Here is a 26,122-nt window from a genome sequence, read left to right as displayed (position 1 = left end):
CCAATCCTACTCGCGATTTTAAAAAAAAAGGCATTGACAGCATTCATTTGATAAAACTTTAATAATAGCGCGAATTTTAACCAAATCAGGAAGTTCCAATACTTAATTTACTGTAATAGTCAATGGCATATAAATATAGATCTAAATATATCTCGATCTTAAAAAAAAAATCAAAAGCGATATTCTGCTAGTCGATAGTAAATCTGAAAGGCAGATCTGAATGTTTATTGGCTTTTTGTTGGACAACTACCATCTACTGTAGATGGCTCAAGTTGATTTGACGGTGAGTTTTCCCTTATTAAACAAACGTATGAATAAAATATATATGCAAAAACAAATTTATTTTCTAACAAAAATGTTTATTTTTCACTTTTTATCCTTATCCCTACCAAGACTGGGCCCCGCGCAATCCATTTCGCATAGGGTCCCCGCAACCTGTAGGGCCGGCCCTGTCTTCAATATTTAAATACCTTAATTGGTGGACCAATTTGCAGCCGGTAAAGGTTCTTTTGTCTATTTCATAGTTGTCCATAATAACAGTTTTCAATCAAATGTGAAGCAATCGTTACTAAAGTTTTGACCTCTATATAATGAACAAAGTAAAGAAGCAGGCTAGTGATGCCCATCAGTTTTTGACAGCGTTCGTGGATGCTTCGAGCCCACAATAAATTGAAATTATTTCCCCTGATGATACAATTTTTTGCACCACCATTCGCTGGAATCTTTAAAAGAGAAAAAAAGCAAATTCGTAAATTTAGAATATAGCAGAATTCTAGCTATGGAACGACCAAGTGCTTAGTTCTGAAGCCTTCGGTGGAGAGACTATTTAAATTATATCCAGCTTTGAAATCATATTTCTTTTCACAAGAGTAGTTTTCCCACAATAATAAATAGTTTCTTTGAAAACCAGTGCACTGAATACGGCTGCATTGTGTACACAACATTGAGACAATAGGCCACGCAGAACTTTATTGCGGGACGGAATGTCAGTGGTCTTGAGGTATCCTCTGCCATTAATAAATCGGTTCAGAAATACAAGAACGGAAGCATGAAAACTTGAAAAGTATTCTTCCGCAGTGAGTCATGCATGCGACTTACCTTTTGGATGACACCAGTTGTTAGCCTAGTGACGTAGGAGCAACAATCGTACATTTTTACGAAAATAGTGCCAATTATTTCAGAGAGAGAAGCCGGTTATTTGACGGTTAACGCTTTCAGATGATCGCATAGAAAGATGATCATCTTGCAAAACGCCTGCAAATATTTAAATTATAGTATGGAAGAGAGGGCGAGTGTTGACGTGTGGGCAGCCCAGGCTTTCCCTCAGCAATGGAGAGGCCACTCCATCTCTCAAATGAGTGTTTGTTGTAGGCCTACATTGTTTTGTGTACATTGTGGTGCATTGTAATAACATCTTAGTTGTTGACATATTGCTCCACAAAATCTGAACCTGATCTCTTTACATCCCACATGATCGACTGTGTCCAGCTTTCGCTCCCCAAATATCTGATCCACTTATATTACTTTAGATAACTTTATATCTAATAAACTCAGTATGATAAACTGATTTAGAAACAAGTTTATGTTCAAGTTAATTAATAGAAAAAAAAAGCAATAACTAATTGGTTTATTTCTGTTATTGATTCTTGTGTTGTCAGGTTAAAGAAATAATTGTGCAAAATTTCAGCATTATCCAAGATTGGGTGTGGGAGAAATAACGTGTACAAAATGTGTACCACACAAGACAGAGTGAGTGAGTTTATATAAGCTTAGTCATGATTGCTCGTATATGTTGACCCAAACAAAGAATGAACAGCAATTTTTTTTCAAAGTTTATGTTTTTATTATTTGCATAATAATTATATCACAGATAAATTTGGCAATTGTTACAATATAAAAAGTAAAACTCAAGGCATATTTGAGCACCAGCTCTGTTATCATTTCTTTATCACTTCATTCTCTATTTTGACAAACTCTCTGACAAACTCTTTATAACGACATTGCAAGCACACAAATTCAGGACTTAAATCTACAAGCCCTTACAATCTAATTATTAGAAAACAAAAGCAACAATTAAGCATGCATCGGCAGCAAGATAAAATAAAGTGAATTTCTTGTCACATGGGAACAACTTGGTCTACCCAGACCTAATGAAGTAATTAAGCTTTTTGTCACTTTTCTTTTGTTAACAATGGACCTCATTCACCAATCGTAAACAAACATTTAGTCACGTGATAATATTGATAAAAGAACGAAAAAAAAAACTGTCTTGTGATAGCCACTGTGTATTAAAATTAGATCGTAATTTGTATAGAAGAGATAGAGAATCATGTGGCTATATATTGTTTGTTTACGATTGGTGAATGAGGTCCATTGAACAATGTGTTTATACAAGCAATGTTAATGTCACCCATTGCTGAGATCCAAATAGCAATTAGAAATAATGGATAGTATGTAGATGGATACTTTTATATTGGCACAAGTCAGTACAGTATATAAGTATTTGGTGTTTTCTTAGTCCAAGGTTATTGGTGTTCTACATGCTCAGCTATCTTGAGCATGGATAGTCCTTGTACTTCCAAATATACATAGATCTGTCTCTATATACTCTTAAAGTGCTGATTTTAATTCACATCTTATTTCCGAACCCTAAGAGCTGATACCAGCAGACCTACATTTACCAGCTGATTTAAATCTCCCAATACCAGCAGACCTACATCTACCAGCTGATTTAAATCTCCCAATACCAGCAGACCTACATCTACCAGCTGTTTTATATCTCCCAATACCAGCAGATGTGTACATCTACCAGCCCATCTACTAGTTAAACAACATCTAACAGCTAGCAGTAGATACAACTTGTTCTTAATTCTAATATGCAACAATTTATAGAAATCTTAAGAACATTGTTTAATTAGAATGTACCTATGGAAGAGCAAAAAAAAAAATGTTTTATAGATTTCACTACATCTAAACAAAGTTATAAACAATTTGTGTAATTACTTTCATCATGTGCTCTTAATAAAAAACAGAAACAGACATTGTCCTTCTGTAGAGCTATATTTCTCATCTTATAAATTACAGACACTCTTCAAAACAAAATCATTGCCTCCTACACACATCCCATGTGTTTAATCTAGCCGTGCATGTGAATTAGAGACTAAATCTTTTAGTCACTGGTTTACCTGGCTGATTCAGGCAGCCCATACTCTAATGGCACATATACAAGTTGAAAATGAGGAATTTACAAAACATGGAAATGTCTTTCTGCGTATAGGAATCAAAACATTGAAAGCTAATCTGCCGCTCTAAATTTTCAGTGGAACACTTTTAGTCATGTGCTTCTAAGGAAAACATTTTTCATTTATTTTCTTTCTGAAATGTTTCCAAAGACCAGATACACAGTTCTGAGAGGATCACCAATGGAAGTCAAGCAATACATTTTCTCATTAGATACCGGTGCATCAATCCACATAGAAACAGCAAATAGTTGATGGCATCCCTGCAACCAAACACACAAGACTATTACCCTTAACATCGTGTTGACTAGTTCTTCCTCAGCAAGAAGGACAAGGTCAAGTTGAATCCCATTATTTCAATTAGAGATTGTAAATAGAGGTTACTTATGTAAAGAAGAGAAATCACATGTAATGTAATTACAAACTGTAAGGATCAGGTTACTTAATGTTGAAGTTTTTTTCAACTAGCAAAGTTTTGATAGACTTTTTCTTCAGATGCATAGTTCTGTACAAACATTAAGATGTTTATACCAGATTTCTTGTACATGACACTAGTTACAGGATCAAACTAACTATTCCTTTTACAGAACCTGAGCAAATTAATAGTGTGGATTACATTTACTTTAGGCTGAAAAATATTCAGTAAAAAAAATTTGATCAACAATTATGGCTTATAATTTCATCTACATACAACAGACCAATGTTGTTTTCCCTTGGTTTTTAAACCCAGAACTGGCAAGGTTTTAAGATATATCTAAAGTAGAATACAAAATAAGATGTATGACAGTCACAAAGGTGGACAGCCTTGAGCTAGATAAAATTCATGTAATGGTAACATGATTTACCAATGTTAGATTTGTTAGGCAGCATTACTGTCATGATAGTATCCAATTATCTCTCACTTATCATCATAAAACCTTTGCTGTACACGGTAAAGATGGTGCAATGGTAAACACAAGCAAATTTCTATTCCTCTCCTAGCCAGAAGACATCTTCTTTAGTGAATCAGTCAACGGTCAGGCTTTTACTCAAGCAATTGCTTAATGTCTTGTCCATTGAGTTAGGAAGTTTTATTTTGAGCGAAGCAGCATTCTCATCATTTCCACTAGGCCTTCATTGATTGGGCTTAGTATTTTTTTGTCAAAGTAGTATTTCTTTTATACATAGAAACTAAAATGACTCAAGTCTTTTTCCTTTCCTGCATTTCAAAGTCAAAATAGTCTAAATCAACTGAAGAAATAAGTTGACTTGAGGACATTGTTTAAATCAAATGTACCTATGGAAGAATAAAAAAAAAAGTGTTATATCAATCTATATAAATAAATAAATAAATATATATATATATAGGCTATATATAAAAGTTTTGAAATCAAATGTAACTATGGAAAAACACAAAAAAATGTTTCATAGATCTCAATAAATTAACAAAAAGTGTCAAGCAGTTTGTGTAGTTACTAGTTACTTTGTTCCATGACTCTTAAAACGTTACTGCATGTGAACTAAATGTGCCTATACAATTAGCCACTTAAATGTTTTCTTTATTGTCATTGCACAAAATGAACTACACTATAGGAGGAATTTATTTCACATTATGTACTCTTATAATAGTCTGTATAAAGTGGGCTAACAAAGACAAAGGTTTTAAGTACACACGAAAATTAAAATTGAAAAGAAATGAGATTTCAAAAAAAAAATTAAAAAATACATGGGATTTTAGAATGACTATGTATTTCATATCAATCTGTAGCCATCAAAAGGTCATGGAATAAGTTTAAAATGCTCGGTTGCCAAAAACTTCATGACAACATAATTATTTATAAACTATGAGTACTAAGAATGAAATGGTGGGAAGCGTGGTCCAGAGGCCAAGTGCGCTTGAACTTGGCTTGGCTACCTAGAAAAGGGCTCGAGGTTTGACACCCGACTCGGGCAGAGTTGTATTTACTGAGCGCCTAAAGGCAGCACGGAAAACCAACTCCTAGATACCCCCTCCCCCCCCCCCCCACTGGTTCACAAATGAAATTGGACCAAACGCGCTCTGAGCATGCTATAGGCATGAAAGTAGCGCTATATAAAAGCTATAATAATAATAATTAAAAGCATAACAAAACCTTCTCGTTATAAAGGAATCAAAAAACAAGATGGACTAGAAAAGCAAAGATCAAAGAATAGTATTACCTCTTCTTGGAATATCAGTCAGCAGTTTCAATAATGAGGCTACATTTTTGTCTTTTAGTTCCTCTTGCCTGGAATAGATCAAATCATGTTTAAACAGCTTGTTAAGTTCTAGTTTTTGTATAATGTCATTTTATTTGCCTGACCAACTAATCTATATAGTAATTTTTTTTTTGAAAATTTACTCCATATAGTGAGAACAAAACCTTGAGAATTTATCAAAAGGCATTAAGGTAAATACAATCTAACAATATCTCAATACTGAGCTTCTTCAAGACATCAAAAGGAAACAAATTTAACTTGACATTAACACCAATTAGATCTTCATTCGTTTATTTCAATAATAATTCAACAGAGTTCAACACATCACTTTGCGAGTTAAAAAATTTAAGTACCAGTAAGTACCAATAGACAGTTATTTTTAACACATATCTGGAAAGATCCATAACTAATGTGTAAGAAGACCATGTTGGATCAGAACCAATTATCGCAAACCTAAATCAATGACATAATCAGCCAACTAGGCAATAAAAACAAACATAATGTACCAATATGACAGAAAATAGATCGCAAACCTAAATCAATGACATAATCAGCCAACTAGGCAATAAAAACAAACATAATGTACCAATATGACAGAAAATAGATAGCAAACCTAAATCAATGACATAATCAGCCAACTAGGCAATAAAAACAAACATAATGTACCAATATGACAGAAAATAGATAGCAAACCTAAATCAATGACATAATCAGCCAACTAGGCAATAAAAACAAACATAATGTACCAATATGACAGAAAATAGTCAGCATTTAGCAGACACAAAGGGCACACATTTTAAAAAGTTAAACCTTTTATATACATTCATAACATTTTTTATTAACCAAATGTGATGTTGTTCAGAGTTGGTCAAACAAATGTGATGCTGTTCAGAATGGGTCAAACAAATGTGATGCTGTTCAGAATGGGTCAAACGAATTTGGTGCTGTTCAGAATGGGTCAAACGAATGTGGTGCTGTTCAGAATGGGTCAAACAAATGTGATGCTGTTCAGAATGGGTCAAACAAATGTGATGCTGTTCAGAATGGGTCAAACGAATGTGGTGCTGTTCAGAATGGGTCAAACAAATGTGATGCTGTTCAGAATGGGTCAAACAAATGTGATGCTGTTCAGAATGGGTCAAACAAATGTGGTTCTGAACAAGCAAAAGAGAATAGTCTCACAAAAATAAAATGTTTCTTGAGCAACTGCCAATTTTTACTAATGGCTAGTCCTATCAGCATGTCTCCATACAGATGCAGGGTCAAACTTCTGGTTACTACACCCAAGATAAAACAAACGAAAAGGTCTACAAAAAGACTTTAAATAAATTGTTCTCTTTTGATAATTTGTGCCACGTTGGCAAATAAAAAAACATCTTTCTTACCACAATCTAGAGCATTACCAGCTAATAGTAATAGTACTTACAAATGAGGTAGTTGAGAGTATTTCTTCACTTGGTCAATCAAATGTTCAGACAAATCTTCCAACAATGGCTGTTTGTGCATGCTGACAAATTGTTCCCTGCAGATCTGAAAATTTCAAACAGCAACTTTAAGCTATTAGAACAGCCTGTGTGTGCACAAAAATAATAGTGGAGAGAATTCTGTTACATCGCATGATAATTCTAGACACTTACTTTGTTCATAATAGGCACATCACATGCATGGGTCCAGTAGCAGTCATGAACAGAGACAAAAGTAGTACCAGCACTAGAGAAAGAAAAAAATTATTAACTCTTAAAAAACGTAATTTTTGTCTCATTCTACCGGAATTATTTTTTTTTCCCCACAATTTTTATCACATATGCCTTTTTATAAACGTCATACTGTTTTTTCTGTTTGTTAAAACATAGACATGTTATATAAAATTTTGTTGGAAATTGAATGTACTACAAGATAATTTATCTTTCAATGTTATAGATAGTCACTGGAAAAAAAATTAGGTAATTTCAGATATGAAAATTTATTTTTTTTTTATTTGATCTTTAAAAACTGACTTTCCCAAGTAAAAAAAAGAATATTTCAACAGTCCTCAATCATTATTATTGTATGAAATAATTGATCTATTAAAAAAAACATAACAAAACAAACTTTATCAATATTTACACTTTTAGTGAGGTTTCTTTCTAGATATACTAGGGCATGGCTGGGGCGACGCCCCCTTTCGTTTACTACTTTTACTAGATCTAGGGATGAATAATTCACTTAAACCATTTAAGGGATTGAAAACGTGGATTAGAAAAGAAAAAGAAGTAAACAGGGAAATAGTGATTGGACACTGGAAGCGTCATTACGTTATCATGGCCGGGGGACTGGACGCTGTCAGCGTCATTGCGGTCTTGAAGAGTTAAATAAATTTACATACAATTTTAAAATGTTCCCTAAAAGTCCAAATCACTCAGATAATAGTCAAAGCATCAGTTACTTACTGCATACAATACAAAGATGTTAACATCATGTGCGTAGAGTCCAGGGAATGGATAAAGTTTGGTGGGAAGGCATTCTTTTGTTTCATGCCATTAGGTTTACTGGTAGACATAGAAGAGAAATGTCAATCAGACCCTCAAACAGATTATAAATCAATTATAGTATTAATCATAATCATTCATAAGTAATATGTATTACTACAAGTATTTTGAGGATATAGTTTGTCCTACTGACCATTTGTATTCAAATATTTAGTTCTGTACAATTATGTTTGAATTATATCTTTTCAACAACCTTTTTTTTAAAACAAACTAGCTTATACAGCTAACGAAGTATGTTAATGTATACAGAAGAATATTTGGTCTTGATACAAAAGCCATTATTATTCAGAAATCATTCTACCACAATTGTATCTTATTACATTTCATACTTCATATAGCTCTTTTTACCCTAGCAAACCCACAGGCATATAGCAACAGACATTATATAACTTATCAAATTATGAACTCTGATATTGCACATAACTTTTGAATATTACATGATTTAGTGATTGACTAACAAAAGTGGCTATAACTTAGTGATTGACTAACAAAAGTGGCTATAACTTAGTAATTGACTAACAAAAGCGGCTATAACTTCTCTGAAAGCTGCTCCTGTACTTACAATTTGTCATGTTTAGTTTCAGCCTTAGAAATTTTCTTAAAGTAAGGTTGAAGAACAGGAAAACCAAGGGGAGTAACCCAGTCAACGGGAGCAAAAGTTGAAATCTGTCTAGCAGTTTCTGTCAACCAGTCCTGGTGGAAATAATAAAAAATGTTTATTTCACACTACATTATCAATTTATCAAAACAAAACATTTGACATTCATGGAAACATTTCTGTGTTAGAATTACCAAGGATGAGAAAGATCTTTTTTTTACTGCAGATAACTGTATAAAACTTCACCCAAAAGTTTTCTTGAAGTCAATGAACACATTTAAAAAATGGAAGGCTATGATAGAAATCGTCTCGAACCTGAATATCTTTAGTGGCAGTAAACATTTCTCTCAGACAACTGAAGGTCGTATGGGTCAAGTAAATGCTTGCCGGCCATGCTTGTTCGATTGGGAAGTCTTTGATATCCTTCAACTGGCGATGGATCTGAAGCTTAGCCCCGAACCGAGTCACTCCATAGACTGTAGTCATGATGGTTTGCTTAATCACCTGGATTTGTCACATAGAACAGAGTTCAATCGTAATCTCTAAGTTACATTCCCTCTATAACAAAAGTTATGAAAAGAAACTGTCCATATTTGTTTATTTACACAATTTTAGCAAGTATAATTTTTTTTTAAACAAGCATTGAAGAGAAGGATCTAATTCTGGTTTCCATTAATATATTTATTTTGTAAAATCCTACCTTTCGTTTGACAAATCCTTCCAAAACTTTTGCAATTTCATTCCCCTGTTCAGCATCTCTCTTTCTAATTTTTTCAACCTGAATGGACAAATTGGAATGAATTTTTTTTTTGTGGTCAATATGAAGCTAAAACTACAATCAAACTGTGACCAGTTAATGTCAATCGAATCGCACATTAAAAAACAAAAAAAAACAAAAAAAACTTATGAATGAACATTGGATGTTTTTAGATATTTTCATTTTGTTACTTTCTTCTGATCAAATGTTATTGGAAGTAGACTTTTTAAATAACATTTGTTTTCTTTTTAAATGTGTTTTTTTTTTGTTTGTTTGTAGAAACTCAAGAGATTTTTTGTCCAATGAGATTTTTTTTTGTTTAAAAGACAGGAATAAAATATGGAAATAGAGGCTACTGGGTTAATAACGGAAACACTCTTCCCTAAGACAATGACACAGCCAAGAGTCTGACAATAATATCATCCTTAAATCTATTGAGGGCAACTGTTCTACACATAATTTAAATAGAAAAACACCTAAAAAAAATGAAAAGATATAGCCTATCCATCTTCTGAAAGACATAAATGATCATATAATATCTACCTAAAACAATTATCAGAACAACTAGGGGCAAGGTGTCTTGCTTTAGTGTAAAAAAAAATGTTTAATTGTACGTACCAGTTCCACCACATCACTGTACACATCCTTTGGATTTTCAAAAGGATGGAGGTTAACAGACTCAGCTCCAGCTTGATCTCGACCTAGAGCTGCATAATGCTGGAGGCCATTGCATGAGCCATCCTGTTGGACAAACATAGTTCAGACCTTAATAAAGATTGAATTTGTGAATTTACAATAGCTGCCATACATATTGCAACCAAGACTTTGTTTTAAAAAAAAAAAAACAATAAAGGGATGGCAAAAAAAAAACTTTTTTTACTTTTTTTTTTCAAAACTAACATCAACTTCATTTAACATTTCTTCAAAGCCTTTGATAGATTGTCTACTTAAATATGCTTCATAGTCAATCAGAATCCTGGTGAAGACTGGGATTTTAAATTGGATGATCTTTGGGCACCTCTGAGTCCAGCCAGGGTATCTGACATTAGTTAAGGAAAAGTAAAGGAAGTTGGTTGTTGTGCTGGCCACATGAAACCCTCGTAACTGTTGGCCACATCAACAGATGACCTTTACATCATCTGCCCTTTAGATTGCAAAGTCTGAAAGGAAAACTTTACTTTCCTTTTACAAAGTCAAACATTCTCTACATGTTTCATTAAATAAGCTTATTTCAAAAGCAAGGACAAATGACACATTTCTGAACACAGCTAGACTAAAACCTTACCTGATGCACTGGGAAGTGACAAATGTAATCTTCCTTTCTGCCAGTGTATCTTTCAATTTTTGCTATCTCCATGCAGCATGCCAAGGCTTGCCAGGGCTCATCAGCCTTTTGCCACCATTTGTTACCCTGAAGATCAGTACAAATGTATTATGCAACATAAAAGGAAACAAACACGTAAGTACTATAAACTCAATGTGAAATTTCAACACAGACATTTGAACTATTTTTGAAACAAACAACAAATATTTTCAAACTATAGAATAAATTATTGATTAAATAAAAAATCGATTCAACTGAATGAATGCCAGTAAGATTTTTTACTAAAACAGTCTTAGGAATATCAAAATAGATTTGGCAAAAAAAAGACAGACCCGCTTCATGTGCTTCTAACATAAGTTTATTTTAAATGCACATTAAAATTTAGATCTCTATTCATCATTAAACTCTTATTATTAAAATTTATAAATCATTTAACTACCTCGAGACTCAAACCCTGGACTACCATGATTCAAACCCTGAACCTCTAATACCATGGAATTCAAAAACCGAACTTAAACGACCATGACATTCAATCACTGAAACCTTACGCCCATATTCTACCAGACAGACATTAAATCTTTTGATCTAAAAAAAATAATGCGAGCAGCATTGTTTCTAATGGATTAAACAACCCCAGTTTTAAACAGTTCTTTTAGAGTCAAAAGTGTGATATTTACAAACCTAAACCTAGTCAGTACATTATTTAGAAGTTAATCAACGCAATTGATGACAATGGAAATACTATCAAAATTAAAGGAATTCGAAGGAAAACAAATGTGTACTCATCAAGCGAACATGATCAATAGCATCTATTAACTGACTTGAGCATTATTTCAGATGTCTTGTTTTCTATCCATTTTGTTATGCTGAATTCATTTTGAGACCATACAAATATTGAAGAATATTATCTTACTTATTTATTTTTAGCCTTCACTTGATGCATATACCTGGCATGATTGGTCAATGTAAACAAAGGGAAGTATAAGTGTGACCAATAAATTAGGAAGTGACATCCTACAGTGAACTAAAAGCTGCTACCCCACTTACTGTCATTGGTCTGTCAGCTGAATCCAGAATCAAGTCCATAATGCTGTTAGCATAGTCCAGTCTCTCTTGGTTGGAACATCTAGATAGTCATAGAAAACAGACACTAGCATTAGTGGATTCAATTTTAACATTCAATGAGTGATGTGTAATTATGAAAAGCAGTCAAATAATCAAGTGTGACATCAAAAGTTATCCAAGAAATTCACAAGTTTTGACAGGGATTTAGGCTTCCTGTGTTTGTACCCACCACACACCATTATTATTTAGACTTTCTCTGTTTCGAAGTGCTGTACCCACCACACACACCATTATTATTTAGACTTCCTCTGTTTTGAAGTGATGTACCCACCACACACAACATTATTATTTAGACTTCCTCTGTTTGGAAGTGATGTACCCACCACACACACCATTATTATTTAAACTTCATCTGTTTGGAAGTGATGTACCCACCACACACACCATTATTATTTAGACTTCCTCTGTTTTGAAGTGATGTACCCACCACACACAACATTATTATTTAGACTTCCTCTGTTTGGAAGTGATGTACCCACCACACACACCATTATTATTTAGACTTCGTCTGTTTGGAAGTGATGTACCCACCACACACACCATTATTATTTAGACTTCCTCTGTTTTGAAGTGATGTACCCACCACACACACCATTATTATTTAGACTTCCTCTGTTTTGAAGTGATGTACCCACCACACACCATTATTATTTAGACTTCCTCTGTTTTGAAGTGATGTACCCACCACACACCATTATTATTTAGACTTCCTCTGTTTTGAAGTGATGTACCCACCACACACCATTATTATTTAGACTTCCTCTGTTTTGAAGTGATGTACCCACCACACACAACATTATTATTTAGACTTCCTCTGTTTGGAAGTGATGTACCCACCACACAACATTATTATTTAGACTTCCTCTGTTTTGAAGTGATGTACCCACCACACACCATTATTATTTAGACTTCCTCTGTTTTGAAGTGCTGTACCCACCACACACAACATTATTATTTAGACTTCCTCTGTTTGGAAGTGATGTACCCACCACACAACATTATTATTTAGACTCCCTCTGTTTTGAAGTGATGTGCCCACTACACAACATTATTAACTGTGACGGCTAATAAACTTTTTCTTAGTGGCTACTTCACATACCTTTTTTTAAAACCTGTTAAATTCACCAAATGAATTTTCAGCCAATCATAACCTTTCTCTCCAAGTCGTTTCCCTTTAGCAAACAGCAGCATGCCTCGGACATTGTCACTCCCTGTAAAAAAAAAAATAAATGATACAGTTTATGGTCTTACAAATTATGTACTAATCATGAGAAAATAAATTCATCGCTGATGAAGGTAATCATTAAAAAAAAAAATATTTTTCTTACCTAAATGGTTGAAATGAGGTGGCAGAGGATATGTCCGCCCTCTGAAATCCATGGAATGAGGAAACCAAAAGATCTCATCACGATACTGGAATCAAAGAGAATTGGACTAAACCAATTGTTATTTAAAATAATGTTTCGTTAAAAAATGTCTTAAATAAATGTCTATAACAAAACAAATCCTTTTTTACAATTTGAAATAAAAAAAGAATTCTTACTTTGTTGGCGATGGAGAGTCTATAAAGATCTGAACACCACAATCCATGGACATCTTGCTTTTGCTGCTGGAGCTGCATCCTCTCTCTGTAGACTGTAGCTTTATCTTTCATGGTCATTTCTCTGTTGGGACATGACCACATAAACATTTCAACCTTTTTCTTTATAGCAGACAAGTACTACAACAATTTCAAACCACTTTACAAATCCAAAAGAGACTTTGTCTTACAACAGATTCAACTCAATACTCTGTTAGCACACACAATTCTACATTCTGATCAACTTACGCTTTGATAGTAGGCAAGGGGGGGAGATCAGCAGCAGGTGGAGAAATTTTCAATAAAGAATTTCCATTGCTGTTAAATATCTCTATCTGAAGGTCCAAGACCTGAAACAAAAAAAGTTTTACATTTAATTTTTTTTTTATGTCATACACAAACACACATCAAATGTTTATTACCAAAGCAATTCCTTTATTACTACTACATTCACACTAGTACTGCAAGGAGAACTTGACTTATACCGGTTTATTTATTATCCAGGCACAAGCACTGAGAGTATTTAGACTGTCCAATACTGCCGGGAACTGGGAGTCTTTCACATTTTTCAGAATGTCCAGATGATGCATATCATACCCCATGCGGATAAGCGCAGCTAAAGAAAAATAATACAGAAAAACAAGTTATGCACTAGGACACACAACATGTCTTTAAATTGGCAGCTACACAATGTGCCTACTCTGAAACAATTCATAAGGTAATCTTGGTTGACAACAAATAGTTTGGTTTCAACTGAATGACAAAAAGTACAGAAAAGTGGTTTCTAAGTTTGTTCTGGGTTTTTTAAAGTTATTTTACAATTTTAAGGTTGTTTTTTTTTTTAAAGATTCAAATTCAAATGTGCACATTTAATAAAATAGGGGACCAAAATAACTTACGAGAACCAAGCATAAGTCCTCCAATGTTTTTAGACACCCAAGGCACAGGGGGAGACAACATGGGTACTATGCTAGGATCAAAGGTAAAAGATTCAATACTATCAACCTTGAACAGCCTGGCCACTATGGGATGAAGCTGTCAGACAAAAAGAAGAAAACTATAAATATAGTTTTAAATGAAAAATGGCTGGTGTGATAAAAAGTCTTTGGAACTACAGGTACAAGCAAGAGAAAAAGTCAGTTTTAAAACAACAGGTACAAGCAAGAGAAAAAAAGTCATTATATTTAGAAGTACAAGTACAAGCAAGATAAAAAGTCATTAGTTTTAGAAGTACAGGTACAAGCAAGATAAAAAGTCACTAGTTTTAGAAGTACAGGTACAAGCAAGATAAAAAGTCACTAGTTTTAGAAGTACAGGTACAAGCAAGGTAAAAAGTCACTAGTTTTAGAAATACAGGTACAAGCAAGGTAAAAGGTCACTAGTTTTAGAAGTACAGGTACAAGCAAGGTAAAAAGTCACTAGTTTTAGAAGTACAGGTACAAGCAAGGTAAAAAGTCACTAGTTTTAGAAGTAAAGGTACAAGCAAGGTATAAAGTCACTAGTTTTAGAAGTACAGGTACAAGCAAGGTAAAAAGTCATTAGTTTTAGAACTACAGGCACAAGCAAGATAAAAAGTCATTAGTTTTAGAAGTACAGGTACAAGCAAGATAAAAAGTCATTAGTTTTAGAACTACAGATACAAGCAAGATAAAAAGGTACCTTTATTTCTGATGAGCTTAACATTGTGATATCTGGACGATATATGGTACTGAAAGCAGGAACCATTCTCCTAGAAAACAATGGCGTGTATTTAAAAACTATTGTCCTCTTCTCGCAGGAACACAAAAATATTGAATTGTTACAAAATAAATCTAAATTTTTATAGCTAGATTTTTCACTTGCAAGTTAAGTTCTTAAATAAAAATAATCATGTTCTATAAAATAAATAAATAAAAGTGACCGTACTGAGGTAAGCTGGGCCGCAGTAAATTTGCATTAATTTTGAGATCATACAAAATCATATCCAGCAGAAAATTGCCAATCTGAAATGATTGAAGTACAGCCATGCACCAAATTAACCAATGGAGATGTTGACGAGTAGCACACACAAATAAATATGTATAGTAAATTAACATTTTAAGTCATTTGGTAGCCAAATCAATACAATTGAAGAGGAAAAAAAATTGTATAACATAAAAAAGATGCGCTAAGACAGTAAAATAAATGTTTATTTGAAACATTTTCCAGCTAACTATTATTATTTAATACACACTGTACATTATAAAATACTCTACCTCCTTATGGATAGGACCAGGCCATTTCTTTTGAGATAAATCCTAAAAACAAACACAACAAAATGGTGTTATTTATGTTACACAGTGACAACTGAGATTTTCCTGTCATTAAAATATAATATGTTCATTATCATGTATAAATATTGCAACAGAAAGTCTACTGCCTTATAAACTGACATCATTATAACTTTTCAAAGGTCCTTATTTCATTAAGTTAGAAATCATACTAGTAACTATCAGAGACTTGAATGAAATTAAAATTTTGAAATCAGCTTCAATTTTGAGACCTCTTTCAATTTTTTAATGACAGTTAATGCTAAATGATTTTCTTTTTTTTTTTTCCTTAAGGGAAAATAGAACCTAACGTTTAGTATTCTAACACACAGGGAAGTGAAACAGACCTATATAAATATCTGACTTGGTCATGTTCTATTTAAATGGGTGAGACAGACAAAAACAAAATCTCCTTATGAATGAACTGTTCTTACCATATTGACAGTGTCAAAGTTTTCACCCATAGCCCTCAGCCACATACACCTGTGATTGTCTAACACATAGTCTTTGTCTAGGTAACTGTCCATATAATTTGTATACAAAGTTAAGATCTAGATATGGAGAGAAAAAAAAAGTTCATAACTATATCATTAAACAAGTCAATAGATTCAGATAGGTGTGAATAATAAATACTATGATCAGATAGATTAAATACTATGAACAGATAGATGTGGATAATAAATACTATGACCAGATAGATGTGGATAATAAAAACTATAAACACTATATAATAAATACTATATCCAGATAGAGGGAGACGATAAAGGCTAAAACCAAATAGATGTGAATGAAATAGAAAATTACATTAAAATCAAAGATTTTTGTCAAGCTAAATGCTAAAAGTTATTTTTAAACCATACCTACTTCACTCTTACCTTCTCATCCAAACCTGCCGCTGTCTTATAGGCAATATTGTACCTCCGATTGACAGCCTGCCCCAGCATACTTTTAATGGTGGTCTGTGCTGGACTGTAGCCTTCCGTAGATGAAAACAGCTCTCTGAGACACTTGAAAACAAAATACAAAGGTAAAACATGTGTAGAGATAATTAATGCTAAGAAAGAAAGAAGCGCCTTGAATCAACTTGAAGTTCTCTTTTTTTCTTTAATTTGTGTTATTAAAACTCATTTTTGTTTTCTTTATAGAAATAATTTTGAACAATGTTGTTACTGTTTTCAAACTTATGAAAAATTTTACTTACAGTAAAAATAATTTTCACATAATCCTCAGGAGGAAGTAACTTCAAATAGGGGTACAATGTCATGTTCCCATTATCTAGAGTCAGACAAAAAAAAGTATGACAAAGATTCACAAGTTCAATTACTTAATTTTAAAAAAGTCAACTGTAATTGTTTCTTTAAGTCTACTGCTTTGATTTTTTTAAAAGTTTAAACTGTTCTTTTTTTTGCCCAAAGCTTTGATAACTTTTTTATGTCCATATGGATCAAAATTGTCAAACTTTTAAAATCCAAATCCCAGTTTTGGCCAAACAAGTGTTTATAAAGTAAAGAGTGAAGACAGAATTTTAATTTCAGGATTTTTTAGGCCCCCCTGAGTCCACCCAACTAATGGGTGGGTATCTGACTTAAGTTGGGGAAAGTAAAAGCGGTTGGTCATTGTACTGGCCACATGACACCCTACTCATTAACCTTTGGCCACAGAAACAGATGACCTTAAAATTAGGGAATTTTACTTTTAATTTACATAGTTACTGTCCATATTATTTGATTTGTTTTCACCAAGCAGCTGGTTAAGACAGTCAACACTACATGCTGTACAAGCAAGTAAATCTAGTTATTAAAATTTACTAACTTAGGATTATAAAGTGTATGAAAATAAATATAATGTAATGTATGAGACTAATCCCTGGTATTCAAAGATGCAACAATACTGTCACAGCCCCAATTAACATTAAGTGTTATTTGTTTACCTTGGGTCAAAAATCGAAAAAGGTGATAAATCAAGAAAAATCTCTGAGTAGAAAGAGGAAGTGAGAATTACTAAATTCAATTCAAGTTAGTCGCTTTCAGTACTCAGGGCAGTACACATGTATTTAAGTTGCCATTCGTTACCTGCTGTGATGCGGACGTGATCTAGGATTGTAATTGTACTGGGTGTGAGATACACATATTCTAGAGGACTTATTATTTGCTACCCGCTGTGATACGGATGTAACTGTACTTTGTTATATTGGATCCTACTCATTTAGTTTCTTTAACGACTATGAAGGATATCATTTCATTTCATATCTAACCAGTGATTTGTTGCTGGACATTTGAAGAACATGCAGCATTTTATCATGTAGTATTTTCAGTAAATAAACTTCATTATGTCTGCTAAATCAGACTCAAGTCTGTGTATAATAGTTACGTTTGTCAGGGTTAGTTTAGATTCAAAAGTTTCAACTAAAAAGAAAAAGGCCCAACTGACTGAACAAACAAAAACTAAATATGTAGTGCAACTCAATAACACACAAACCCCAGTAGCACACAGACCTCAGATGTTACAAATACTTTAATAATTAGGAGCAACTGAAATGTTCCCCAATGTCTCTATTACCTTTAGCTTTCTTCTCTAGACTTAGAAGTCTTTCTTGAAAAGCATCAAGTAAAACTTTATTCCAGCTCTCCAGGACTTTCTTTTGTAAACATTTCTGGAACAAACACAGAAATTAGATTGTAGAATACAGAGCAGAAAATTATGTGGTACACTCAGAGTGATACTATCTGAACTATCTGTAAAATCCATTTCAAAATGTAGGATCTAATTTAAATACAAACAATAAGGCACACCCTTTTTTTCTCTCTAATTCAAAGTAGAACTGTCAGTAACTTTGTAAATAAACTTCAACTAAACATTACCATGGCAATAACTGTTGTAAGTTATAATAATAGAACTATTATTTACAAAATAGTTTCAAAGCTCCAAGATTATGTTTTAATGTGTTTTTTCAATAACAAACAAACAAAAAAATGGAATGAAAGATTGGTAAAGTTAGATTGGTAAAAAGCTATACACATTTCTAATGAAACCTTGCTATTATGAACTTTGTCCTATCTAATATCATAATAAGCTAAATACATTTTTTTTTTGCCCATTGAAGTACATTTTTATAGTTATGAAAAATGTGACTTGATGTCATTGAAATAGAGGGACAGGAACTAACAAACAGGTACTCACCATTTTTTCACTGTTTCCTTTACTATTGGTGTAGATAGAATCTACAACCACTTCTCCCTTCTGCTCCATCTCAAGCTGGGCAGTAACTCTTTGCATCATGTCTGACTTGCTCATGTCTAGGGCATATTGGTTCTTTTCTAAGGCCTGAAAGTTCAAATGTGGAGAGATAATATAGTACAGTTATGGACATTTAAGAGGTGCAGCTAGAAAAATAAAATTCTCTGACAAAATAGCGGCTAAAAAATAGCGAGGAAAAAATATTTTTCTGTCAGTAAGAGATACTTTATATTTTGTAAAATATGAATAGAGTAAATATTTTTATTTTAATGTTATCATTATTTTTCTATCATTTTGCAGGAAACACTTTGAATATTTTGAAATATAAATATGCAAACATAATAATAATATAATAATAATATTATATAATATATAATAATCTAAAATGAATAATTTCAAAATATATCATTTATTTAAATTCCAAAACTGCACTTCAAAAGCACACAAAGATACTTCCATACTTGTCAACTTTAGAAAAAAAACAACTGATGATTTTTGTCATGTAAAAGAATGCACCATAACGAGAGGAGGGCGGGGGTTCCTATTCTTTTCTCATTAAGGGTGTACCTGGGAGAGAAGGGAAGTTGATTGAGGCCTACTCCAAATTGACACTCCTGAACTATGATATCAATGTGATTGTGTTAAACAAAGACAGACAGGAAAAAAGCAAAATTAATGACCAAATTGGTCAGTCACAGCTTGAGATGAAACCAAACATTTGGCTGTATAAGAAATGTGATCACCAACTTAACTAATCCTGACACACCTAAGTTTTCCAATGTTGGGGGAAAGGGACGCCCTGGTTTGATCAAAGAGAGATGCCGCAGATAATCAAGATGTCTGATCATGCTATAACTCACATGAGTAACACATCATCTTTTACCTAAACCTTGAACAGGGTCACCACATTTTAAAAACATGTTTTTTTAGCAAGTTAAACATTGGTGAAAAAGGGGAATGAGATAAAGTTTTAAAGTACTCTTGTTCTTTGCAAATATGGCATACTTTTAGATCTATTAATATTGAAGAAGGTAGAGAGAGACCTCAACAAAAATGCTGCCCAGAATCTTCACTCACTAAAATCTGGTACTTTTATACACATCATATATAAGTATGTGCTATTTTGTCGGGTCACCAAAAAAATACACAACACACAAGGTTTTTTTTTTGTTTTTAAATCAGTGATTTGGGAGAAGTTCATATGTAAATATTAAGAAAAAAAAAGGATTGAGTAATTCAAACTGACTTACCTCATTATTTGGTGTGTTCAAATATGTCAGCAGTTCATGCTTGTATTTCAAGTCATAGTGAGGAGGGTTGGGCTGGAATGTGGGCTCCACGGCTTTTATAGCCTGAAAAAAACATTAGAGCATAAGTTTATTAAGATAAATAAATACCAGATAGATTCTTTAGGTCTACAAGTCAAAAACATTCTTTAAGTTCTTTAGTCAAAGACATTCTTTATGTCCATTGGTCAAAAACTTTAAGTTCATTAGTCATAGATTTTTTAGGTCCACAAATCAAAGACTTTAAGTTCATTAGTCAAATAGATTTTTTAGGTCCACAGGTCAAAGAGGTTCATAAGCCAAATAGATTCTTTAGGTCCACAGGTCAAAAACATTCTATAAGTTCATAAGCCCAATAGATTCTTTAGGTCAATTGGTCAAAGACATTCTTTAGGTCCATTGGTCAAAGACATTCTTTAAGTTTGTTTATAAGTCAAATAGACTCTTTAGGTCCATTAGTCAAATAAACTTGTGAGGTCCATTAATCAAATATGATAAATAATTTCTTCTTCATCTAGCTAGTTTCTTTGCAGCTGAGTTGTAAGCTCTTTTACTTGGATTTGCCATAGAAAAATAATATGCTGTTATCAAATGCTATGCAATGTCTACTACATTATCTAATACACCGAACTGGTGTATTTACTTAAATTTACTATTTACTAAAAATTAATTTAAAATAAGAAGTACATATTATGATATAATGTAAAAGTTGCATTACAAATGTATACAAATAAGGTATTTAAAGTAACAATTGAACACTAAAAGACAAATAATGCATACCTTTAAAACAAAGTTAAATTCATCAGATTCAAAATTGCATTGATTTGCTATTTCACCAATATCTAGACCCTAAACAACACACACACAAAATAGTTCAAAAATCAGCATTGTAATTTAAATACATACAAAAATATTCTGAAGAGTTATTGCTTTTCAAAATACATATATATATATTATATTTATTTATTATTACAAAAATTCCAATAGCATTAAATATGAAGAAGTTTCTTTTTGATTAGCATTTTAGTATCAAACCAGGGATTTAATATAATAACAGAGATCTTACATGACAAAATAGAGATCTAAAGTAACTATAAAGAGGTCTGACATATATTAACAACTATTAAACTATTAACATGATAACAAAAAAAACCAGAGATTTAACATGATAACAACTGAACAGAAATTTAACATGATAACAACTGAAGAGATTTAACATGACAACAACTGATTTTGAAAAACTTACTTTGTTTCTTGCATCACTAATAAGTTTCTGACACTGGACAACATCAAATTTATTCATTCGCCCAAAGCACTCTAAACAAGCTGCATATGTCTGTAAAGTTGGAGACAGCCCCTGTTTTACAATCATCGCAAACAAGATCTTTACAGTTTTCAAATCTTTCTGGAAAAAAAAAAAAAGAAATCCCCCATCAAGGTATTTTGTAGCTTAAATTTTATTCCAACACTTCTATGTCATGAATGTAGGTCTGTATTTCTATTACCAAAAAAATATGTAATCTAAAAACCTTTTTAGCGAGTGAGTGAATAAGTCTGTTGAAAACATCAACAGAGGAAATCTTTTGTTTCAAAGATAAATACTGTAGGTTTCTCACAGCTAGTAAAACCTGAAAAAAATGGGTAAAAAAAATATTAACAGAGATACTATGTCCTTATCCAAATTGATAGTATTTGTAAATATATTTCACTCAAAGTTACAAACATCAACTAAGAAAAAATCAGCTTTATCACTTTTGGAGTAGTACAAACAAATTATCTTTATAATTTTTTAAATACTACTACTGCAAGCTGTCACTATTTTTACAAAGCTTATATCAATTCACTCTGTCAAAAAGTGTGTACATGCTATTTCTCCCACACCCATTTTCGGATCAAGCTGAAACTTGACACAATTATTCATAGACATAGACAAGACATGAATCAGCAAAAAAAGTAAACTACTGGTTAATTACTGGTAATTAATTAAATTTTATTTTATAGCAACAAGGGAAACTAATACTTCAGTATTCACAGATATGGCTAAATTTGTTGTGTTTAGTATCCTTAAATAAATGTTAGCGCTATTTTCCCCTCACACATTCTCCGATCAAGTTGATGCATTAAACAATTTTTTATGTACCTAACAAAAAATGAATCAATAAACAAAAGAACTCAATTGGTCAATTAATTATTGGTGATTAATTATTTTGTTTGATATCAAATAAGGGAAATAACTTGTACATTATTAGTTGATATAGTTTTAAGGATGAAATTCTTCCCCTTTACATTATAAGCTTTGTTTTTTGTTGTTTTTTTTTTTAAAAAAAAAGGATTTTTTTTTTACATTTTGCTTGTTATGACATTAAACTGAACAAATCAGTTTATTACAACACAAACTAAAAAATAATAATAATTTACCAATGATGTAGAAAAAATAAAAAAAATAGCATAAATATTTGAATTTGAGAAGCTTAATATAAACTCATTTTTGTATTTTGTAAATCTTAATTTGTTTAAAGGGAGGGGGAGGGTATTGAGAGCAGGGAAAAGAAACATTTTAAAAATCTACTCACATTTCCGGAAAAGCAGCAGGCGTCAACAAATGACTTTTCAATCAGTTCCTGGAGTTCATTACTCACATTGAGATTAGATAACTTAGAATATTTTTTGTGGTTTTGATGAGACACTTTCACTTTATCAGCCTCTTTAGCCGATGTTCTCATGGTCTTGCCATCTTTAAGGTATTTGCCTTTAACACCAGCTACTGCAGCACTGGACTTGACCGAGCTGGATTCCTCAAGTGCCTCCTCACTGTCAGCCACCGTACCGTCATGAACACAAGCATCGTACAGAACATCAACAGCATGCTCTGTGTTATGAGCGGTGATGAAACTGGGTGGAATGATAGCAGGAGATGATAGACTCGGCGGGATGTCTGATGGAATGGTCAGCTGTTGTTTGATTGAATCCCTTCTTATATGGAGATCCTGCTTCACTTTGCCCCCAATCACAACCTCTGGGTGCAAAGCTGATGTTACCTGAACTGTATTAGTGTTATTTTCATTGACAAAACCTGTAGAAAGAGGAGACTTTTCTGCATCAGTACTATGATACTCCTCTCTCCAGCTATGACTAACATCAAGGTTTTTGTTTCTAGCTATTTCTATTTCGGCCACAAAGTTTTTGAAATTTGATTCAAAATTTGATTCCTTAGTGGGTAAAATAGAATGGCTCTTTAAACTCTCTGGGAATAATTCAGAATATAAAAAAGACTTCCGTGCACTTCTAGGCTGTTTTGTCTGTGTTTTAACAGCAGAGTGTTTTAATGTGACGGCCGAAGAGAGAAATGTGTTTGTCTGTGATGCAGGTCTCGCTGGAGCATGTTGGTATCCGTTGAGAGCCTTTAGAGTTTGTTGCTTGACATGTTGTCCCATGTTTTGTCTCTTGGGGTTTGTTAAATGAGCCTCTACTTGATGGGCGATGAAGTCACTTTTATTGATGAACTTTGACAGGGCGGCGGACTCACAAGATTCCGAAGATATAAGAGACAAGTGATTTTCACCATCATTTCCACCAGACATATTTGTGAATGCATGAGTCAAGATGACTCTACGCTGAGCATCTAAAAGCGACTTGTTTTTAACTAGCTGGATTGCTCTTTTTGTTAAAACTGAAAAGGAAAAAAAAAAAGTATATTATTTTAACATGATTATCTATGTCATGTAACATAAAGCAGCTATTACATTAATTTTATTTTTAGATTGAAGTTTTTCCATAAGCTCTAAAAATAGTTTGGACATTACTACAAAAGGTAAAAAGAGGTAGTATTTAAAAGACTTGCAGATTGAGTTTTGGGAGAGTAAAAGAATTTAAAATAAATTGCATTGTACATTTATGTAATGAGTACATTACAGGCAATCAAACATATAGCGTCACAATCTGACCCTAAGACTATGGACATCATAAGCTTAGAATTGTGTGGCTGTGAGTATTATTAAAAATATTTGTATCTCAAAAATAATAAAAAAAAGATTGTTTAAAGGTTAAAAATTAATATCTGATCTAATTCATGTAAGTCTTAATTAATTTTGTTTAATGTTTTCTTAAGATTAAATAAATTGTGGAGCCTATAATCACCATTAGAGCTGACAGACTTAAAAAATGTCCTATTTATATCCTTTTTTGTTTGCATTGTGAATAAACATTGCCTGCTTTTTGAAAATTTTCAATATGTTTATTAACAAAACATTTTTTTCCATAAATTATCACTTCTTACAGACATTCATTAAATGCAGCTTTTTTTTCCCCCCCTTACTTTTGACAAGATCTTGCTGTAACTGTTCCATTTCATTTTTTTGTTGAGCTTTACTTTTTCTTTTCTTCTTCTTCCATTGTTGTAAAGTGGCCGTCATCTGTGGTCTGACTGATGTAGAGTAGTTGTACTTGGTGGCAGTTGTAAAATGTGAAACTGGGACGCTGCTTTTTGCTGAATTAGATTTAATTTTCATTACTTCACAAGTATATTACAAACATTCATAATATGATCTAATATCTTATATAACAGTAAAAAATAAATGTTTCTTTAAGGTACATTTTAATTATTTAGATTGAAAACAAAACAACAATCACTGATTAGCATGCATGACTAGATTGACACATAGATATGATTAAGAGGGAATTATCTTCTCTGCTGAAGTAATGAAGAATTTAGAAGATTTATATTAAAAGATCCAGACCTAGAGACTAGATTTATACAGATTTAATATAGTTTGACTAACTAGTCATATATATAGATTTATAGATCTAAAAATTCTAGATTTAAAATTAAATATAGTGAAAAATTACTAAATAATTATAATTAAACTAATTTACTATCATTAAGTTATTAAAGTACAATACTCAGTCATACTGTAGTAGTGTACATTGATCTTATAATACTTATATTACACTTACATTAACTATAACTTATAAATATAACCAGTGACAAGTGATTACTAGTGAGTCTAAGTCTAGTCACTAGAGACTGTAATTAATATAAAATATAATATATATTATTACATTATTATATATAATAAAATAATTTAATCTTTCTAAATTGACTAGATTTATTCTAGAATTTACATTCAAGTTTCAACAGACTTAACAGAGTGATGGTCAACAGTAACACTGACTAAACTTAACTAAACTCTAAGTCTAAGACTGTAGACCTAGTCAGCCTAGACTAGTACTTTACTAGTAACTAAGTCTAAGTCGTCTAAGTAGGGCCTGCGGCCTAGTAATTAGATTTAGATGATTAGTCGAGAGATCAATATAGTAAATAGTATATTCTAGTTCACACTAGTTGAATAGGGATCAAGATTCTAGAGTGTCTACTAGACTCTGTAATTTAGATCTAGATCTATTCTTAATTCATAAAAGCTTTGTAACTTTATTCATTGACATTGAAGTATGATTGAAGGAAAATCTATCGATAAATGGCTACTTTCGCTTTCCTATTAAACTATACTTATACTAGTTATAGACGTGGGATCGTTCATTATATTTATATATTACCTTTTGATGTAGCTACTCCACTAAAAGAAGAAAATCTCTTATATTTAGTTGTGAATAATGTCACATTCCTTACATCCTTTCGTGCAGCGATACATTTTTTGTATAGATCTGCACCAATTTTACCGAGAAACATTTTTAAACATTAAATTAGATGTATATAACCCTAGATATCTATAACTTATACTATAACTATAACCAGTTCCAGACGACCTTGTATTGTATAAAACCACATGCACCTATTGCCACCAAGGATAAAACAAATTTTTATATAATTTAAATCTATAGGACTTTACCTTCACTATAGTTCTATATATCTATAGGAATTAAACATTTATTTAAGACGAAAATTGTAATTGTGAATTTTATACATATTTCATCTAGAGGCTAGGTG

General features: G+C 32.4%; 1 protein-coding gene across 1 annotated transcript; it reads right to left on the bottom strand.

Annotated features, from left to right (window-relative positions):
• Positions 1-1,793: 1,793 nt before the first annotated feature.
• LOC106070308 (DNA-directed RNA polymerase, mitochondrial-like) lies at positions 1,794-25,956 on the bottom strand. Its single transcript, XM_056033396.1, has 32 exons — positions 25,732-25,956; positions 24,494-24,664; positions 22,752-23,848; positions 21,708-21,806; positions 21,425-21,583; positions 20,959-21,027; positions 20,143-20,244; positions 18,836-18,979; positions 18,215-18,308; positions 16,857-16,930; positions 16,531-16,662; positions 16,090-16,206; positions 15,602-15,643; positions 15,273-15,349; positions 15,027-15,096; positions 14,267-14,402; positions 13,853-13,983; positions 13,617-13,717; positions 13,332-13,452; positions 13,117-13,201; positions 12,888-12,999; positions 11,711-11,789; positions 10,625-10,750; positions 9,958-10,080; positions 9,283-9,360; positions 8,898-9,086; positions 8,547-8,677; positions 7,886-7,984; positions 7,094-7,166; positions 6,883-6,986; positions 5,418-5,485; positions 1,794-4,515 (listed from the first exon to the last, which is right to left on the bottom strand). The coding sequence occupies exons 1-32, from the start codon at positions 25,862-25,864 to the stop codon at positions 4,466-4,468; spliced, it is 4,386 nt and encodes a 1,461-aa protein (XP_055889371.1). The 5' UTR covers positions 25,865-25,956; the 3' UTR covers positions 1,794-4,465.
• Between the last annotated feature and the right edge of the window lie 166 nt (positions 25,957-26,122).

This window comes from Biomphalaria glabrata, chromosome 6, assembly GCF_947242115.1.
Source record: "Biomphalaria glabrata chromosome 6, xgBioGlab47.1, whole genome shotgun sequence".
NCBI classification, from domain to species: domain Eukaryota; kingdom Metazoa; phylum Mollusca; class Gastropoda; family Planorbidae; genus Biomphalaria; species Biomphalaria glabrata.
Note: the sequence above shows the minus strand (reverse complement) of the source record. Positions and strands in the feature narration are given on the sequence as shown.

Coding starts and splice junctions, on each gene's coding strand:
- LOC106070308 (XM_056033396.1), bottom strand. CDS start 25,864: ATGTTTCTCGGTAAAATTGGTGCAGATCTATACAAAAAATGTATCGCT. Junction 15,350..15,601: donor CTGGTCCTATCCATAAGGAG/GTAGAGTATTTT, acceptor CAATCATTTCAG/ATTGGCAATTTTCTGCTGGA. Junction 7,985..8,546: donor GAAACTAAACATGACAAATT/GTAAGTACAGGA, acceptor TATGTCTACCAG/TAAACCTAATGGCATGAAAC.